Source organism: Octodon degus, unplaced genomic scaffold (assembly GCF_000260255.1).
Source record: "Octodon degus isolate 3935 unplaced genomic scaffold, OctDeg1.0 scaffold00268, whole genome shotgun sequence".
Taxonomy (NCBI): domain Eukaryota; kingdom Metazoa; phylum Chordata; class Mammalia; order Rodentia; family Octodontidae; genus Octodon; species Octodon degus.
The window spans coordinates 2171116-2176866 of record NW_004524844.1 but is presented as its reverse complement, the minus strand read 5'-3'; the positions used below and the strand labels follow the sequence as shown (position 1 = coordinate 2176866).

The window sequence follows — 5751 nt, the reverse complement described above, 5'->3', positions numbered from 1 at the left end:
ATATATTCATAAAGGAGATTAAGTCAACAAGATTGGAGAGCAAACTAAAACTAAATTTTGCAAACGGAAGTAAACAGGCCTCACTATTTCACATGATGAACATAACCGCACAGGCACTGGGCCAGGTAACTTCTGGAAAGCCCACTGAGTGCTCGCAGCACAGAGAAGAAAACAGAACACACGCAAAGCTGGCGCCCTGCTTGGGGGTGAGGGTGTGAAGCTGCAGGGAGCCCGGTTCCCCCAGGGCCAAGAGACAGGAAGATGAAGGGGAGAGTGTTGGGGGGCGGCAGGGAGGTGGACGGCCTGACAATGCTGGATTGAATTTTTTTTTTTTTTCAATTTTTCAAACAGGGCTTCACTGTGTTGCCCAGGCTGGCCTTGAACCCACCATCCTCTGCCTCAGCCTCCTGAACACGGGGATTACAGGGTGTGCCACCACACTCCACCTGCTTGGATTGGAACTTGAGGCCTCAATGGGAAAGCATAAGTTTAAGACACATGTAGAAGAGCTGGCCAGAAACAGAGTACAGGGCCCAGGGTTTGATCCTGCACCACAAGCCTGAGACTGGGCGTGGTGGTGCGCCCCTGTAATCTCAGCGCTTGGGAGGCTGAAAATAGGAGGATCACTACGAGTCCAATCTCTGAGTGAGACCCTGTGGACCCTACACTAAATACATTTAAAAAAAAAAAAAAGACACATGTAGAGATGTCATAGGCTTCTGGGGCAAGGACCTCAAAGTAATGCCAGCCCCACAGAAATAAAGCTTTTAGTACCTGCATCTTGGATTCCCAGTACCTATTCCCTATGAGGAAAAAACAGGGCTGGGTCAGCACAAGCGCAGAATTATTTGTGTTTCTATAACTGGAAGAGTAAAATGGTCTTTAAGAACTAAAAGTTGGGGCTGGGGAGATGGTTCAGTAGAATAAGTGCTTCCCAGACAAGTGCAAAGGTCTGAGTTCAATCCCCGGTTACGCCAAAAAAAAAAAAAAAAAACTGAGAGTTGATTTTTTAAAATAAACTGTCAGCCTGGCATGGTGGTACATATCTATAATTAATCTCAGTACTCAGGAGGCTGAGGCAGGAGAATGGCCACAAGTACAAGGCCAGCCTTGGATACACAGTAAGTCAAAGCCAGCCTGATCTACACTAGGGAGACTGTGTCTCAAAACACAAAATAAAAAAATAGTCAAAGAAATGATAAAGATCAGGGCTTGGTGGCACATGCCTGGAATCCCAGCACTCAGGAGGCTGAAGCAGGAGGATCATCATGAGTTCAAGACAGCCTGGGCTGCAAAGTGAGCTCAAAACCAGCCTGAACTGCATAGCAAAACTGTCTCAAAAAAAAAAGAGTAGAGGGGCTGGGGAGATGGCTCAGTAGAATAAGCGCTTACCCGACAAGCGCAAGGGCCTGAGTTCAATCCCCAGTTCCACCAAAAAAAAAAAAAGTAGAAAAATCACCCCTTTGCAGCCATTTTGGTCCTACTCATTCAAGTAGAAATCCTTAATAGAACTTAACAGGAGCTGGGGGGATAGTTCAGTGGTCTAAGCGCCTGCCTGGAAAGCGCAAGGACCTGGGTTGGATCCCCGGTACTACATGCCACACTGGCCCAGAACCCCAGGCATGTTGTGCTGGTGGCGTACACCTGTAATCCCAGTGCTGAGGAGGCTGAGACAAGAGGATCACTATGGGTCTGCGCTGCATAGCGAAACCCTGTACCAAATAAATAATTTTTTTAATTACAAAAAAGATGCAGGGAAAAAAAAAAAAAAAGATGCAGGGACCAGGGTTCAATCCTAAAAAAAAAAAAAGATGCAGGGACCAGGGTTCAATCCTCAGCATGCCACGCCAGCCCCACCCCTGGGGCACGCTGAGATGGTAACTGAGACTGGGCGTGGTGGTGTGCACCTATAATCCCAGCTCTTGGGAGGCTGAAAACTGGAGGATCACTACAAGTCCGATCTGTGTAGTGAGACCCTATAGACCCTGTACTAAATACATTTAAAAAAAAAAACATGATGGGGATGAGGAGATAGCTCGGCAGTCTACAAGCCAGCCTGGCAAGTGCAAGGACCCAGGTTCGATCCCTGGTCCTGCATGCATGCCAGCCACCAAAACCAGGTATGGTGGCACACAGCATAATACCAGTGCTGGGGAGGCTGAGACGGAGGATCACCACAAGTCCGAGCTGTGTAGCAAGACCCTATAGCAAATAAATAAATAAATATTAAAATTTTTAAAAAGATAAAAACAAAAAAGAAGCTAACAGGACCCGGTGAAAGTGCACCAGGGACAGGACAGGTATGTAGCCCCAGGCTCCCACAAATGCTGCGGTCTTCATCGAGTGGAAAGAGAACCTGGTGATCAGAGCCAACTCTGCTGGCCATGGGACAGACTAGCCACTAGAGTCTACCGTGTAAGGCGCATGGAGATGTCAGCTCACAGCTGTGGAGCGTGGCTGAGAGGCAGGCTTTGCATCTGACCTCAAGATGGGCAGACCCAGAAGAAGGGCTTCGTGCAGCACAGAAGCCTGGACGCTTCCCAAGTGTCAAGGTCACAAAGACAGAGAACCGAGGCTCTGTGCCAGGTGGCCAGCACCAGGACAATCCGATGCAACCTGGAATGCTGGACTGCAGCCTGCGCTGAGGCACGAAAATCAAATCAGCCTCAAAGGACACCTTGGGATGATCCGGGAACTAGAGATGTGAACTGTTCAGAATTCCAGCCACGTTCAAGTTCCTGGCTGGGGTGACTGCAGTGTTTATGAAAGAAAATGGCACCGTGGGGCCTGGGGATAGAGTACTGGTACAGCACTTGCCTAGTAAGCAAGGGACCCTGTGTTGCATCTCACAACACACACACACACAAAAAAAAAAAAGGAAGAAAATAAAAAGCAAATAGCATCCTTCTTAACAAATATACAGGGCCTAGGAGATAGCTCAGTAGAATAAGCACTTGCCTGGCAAGCTCAAGGTCCTGAGTTCAATCCCCAGTACCACAAAAAAATTAGGAAAAAAAATATATATACATGGAAGCAGGGCATTTTGGCACATGCCTGTAATCCCAGCACTCAGGAGGCTGAGGCAAGAGGATCATTGTGAGTTCAAGACCATCCTAGGCTACAAAAAGAGTTCAAGACCAGCCTGAACTGCATAGCAAAGCCCTGTCTCAAAAAGACAGACAGACAGACAGACAGACGGACGGACGGACGGACGGACGGACGGACGGACGGACAGACAGACAGACACACACACACACTGAGAGAGAAGCAGGCAGGCAGACAGACAGGCAGACAGACGCTGAGAGAGAGGCAGGCAGGCAGACATTGAAGCTGGGCACGGTGGTGCACTGCTGTCATCTCAGGAGGCTAAGGCAGGATCACCACAAGTTCTAGGCCAGCCTAAGTTACATAGCAAATTCAAGGACAGCCTGAACTGCATAGTGAGACCCTGTCGAAAGAAAGAAAGAAAGAAAGAAAGAAAGAAAGAAAGAAAGAAAGAAAGAAAGAAAGAAAGAAAGAAAGAAGACACATTGAAATCTTTAAGGCAAAATGTCTCCAACATGCTATCAAATAGTACTTTGGCAATTATGATAAATCATTTTCAGCAAACATAGTAATTAAACAGAGAGAGAGAACAAGAGAAGCTGGGCATGGTGGCACACGCCTGTCGTCCCAGCACTCAGGAGGCTGAGGCAGGAGAATGGCTGCGAGCTCATGGCCAGCCTGAGCTACATAACGAGGCCCTGTCTCAATAAAGAAAGAAAGAGAATATAGCAAATTATCGATCTTGATGAAGGATATATAGTATTTTGTATAATTCTTGCTTCTTTTCTGTAGGTTTGAGATTTTTTTAAAGGGGGGAAGGTGGTAGGCAGGTTCTTGGAAGGACTCAGAAGGTCATTAAATGAAGCCTGGAAGGTGAGTGGCCTCACAGGCTTCCCCGTGTCCTGGGTGACCTTATTCTGTGCCACCTGTGTGCCCCCAGGCGCTCTGCCTGTGGCAGCATCTCCTCCCACTGTTCCCCGCCCCCATTCCCAAACCAAAGCCAGCCAAGGGCTCCCACGCTGGGGCCTGAGCCCGCGGACCTTCCTCAGCTTGTGGTCCACACTCAGGAAGCGGCTCCTCTCGATGCGCAGCAAGTCCAGCTCCTCCCGAAGGCTCGCGTTGCGCGCCAGCTGGACGTCGAAGCGACAGGTGACCTGGGAACGGGGACATAAACTCTGTGCAGCCCGGTCTGCCGCTCTCCTCTAGCTACTCCTCCACTGTTTCCGGAGTGAACCCTTCAGCTTGGCTCCCCGGCCCCAGGCTCCCGCCGGATCCGAGCCCAGGCGCCCTCACCCTGTCCAGCTGGTCCTCCAGGATCTTGATCCTGCGTCGGATCTTGACCTTCTGGTCCACGACGAAGCCCGGAGCCAGGGCGTTCTTACTTTGCGTGAAGATCCGGGCCTCCCATTCCTGGATCTGAAAGAAAAACGCCAGCCCAGTTGGTGCCAGGAAAGGGCTGAGTGGCTGCTGGACAGGGTGGCAGCGTGGCGGACCTCTGTCGTCCCTGTGGCTCCAGCAGCCCCCTAATCTCTCCAGCAGCCCAGTCCTCCGTGTAGGTGGCTTAGGGCTCGGGGCTCAGGCAGGCACAAGACAGCTCGCTGCCTGCAGCACCACCAGACCTGGCCAGGCCTGCGGCTCCTCTCCCAGGATTTGGGGAAAGCCACGAGGTAGAGCGCAGGACTGAGGCCACATGGTCACGGCCCAGGGAGGCCGTACAGGAAACAGGGACATGGAGTCTGTGTGCAGCCCGCGAGCCGGATGGCAGCAGAGTCTCCCCATCGACCTGTGTCTGAAACAAGCTCCCCCATCCGCCTGTCACTGATGTGCTCATTTTTACTTATAGGTGGGGTGCTCTGTGTTCCCCAATGAACTGTGGGCTTAAAAAGAGAGCTAAATCCCAGCCCTCTGGAGGCTGAGGCAGGAGGATTGCCCCAAATTCAAAGCCATGAATTTTATGAACTCTCTATGAAGCCAGAGAGGGTCTCGAATTTGTGGTGACTGCCCTGCCTCAGCTTCCAGAGGGTTGGGATTACCGATGTGCACTCCCTACCCGGCTGACATTGTAAATACTCCAGGACTACAGTGATTTCGGTCAGACTCCACATGACCTACCAGCTCGGTGCAATGCACAAGATCAACACAAGATGGCACTACTGCCCTCTCCCACAAGTTACTTCCACGTGAAAATGAGTTTTCCGCAGTAACTGATAAAAATCAAGTAAAAAACCCCAAAATTAAAAAAAAAAAAAAAAAAAAAAAAAAAAAAAAAAGTTACCGTTGGGACAACAGAGCTAAGCACACCTCTAGAGATTAACTACATTTATTCTTACAACCGCATGTGAATCTACACTTACCCCAACTAAGCTTTCAACTTTTAATTTTCAGTCTGGAAAAAGCAACGACCGCCCATCACAGAAGCTACTAGAAGACAGCCCGGAACGTGGGCGGCGAGGTTCAACCAGACTGCAAGACCGGAAGTGCAGCTCAGCGAGCCGAGGTGCATGTTCCGGCCTGCTAATTATGGTTTTTGCATATGAAATACAGACTTCTGGCAGCAGGAAGCGGCACACCTGTAATCCCAGCACTCAGGAGGCTGAGGAAAGAGGATCCTTGCGAGTTCGAGACCGGCCTGGGCTACACTGCGAGCTCAAGGCCAACCTGAGCGGCATAAAGAGACCCAGTCTCTATAAGAAAAAAAAAAAAAAA

General features: G+C 50.0%; 1 protein-coding gene across 2 annotated transcripts in view; it reads right to left on the bottom strand.

The window, feature by feature from the left end:
* Positions 1-5751, bottom strand: part of Ccdc114 (coiled-coil domain containing 114) — a 20085-nt gene that overhangs the window by 10681 nt on the left and 3653 nt on the right. For both annotated transcript variants that reach the window (XM_004646533.2, XM_023706738.1), the window contains exons 5-6: positions 4339-4461; positions 4086-4199 (exon numbers count right to left, since the gene is read on the bottom strand). In XM_004646533.2, the coding sequence (XP_004646590.1) occupies positions 4086-4199; positions 4339-4461 (237 nt within the window). The remainder of the gene's footprint in view (positions 1-4085; positions 4200-4338; positions 4462-5751) is intronic.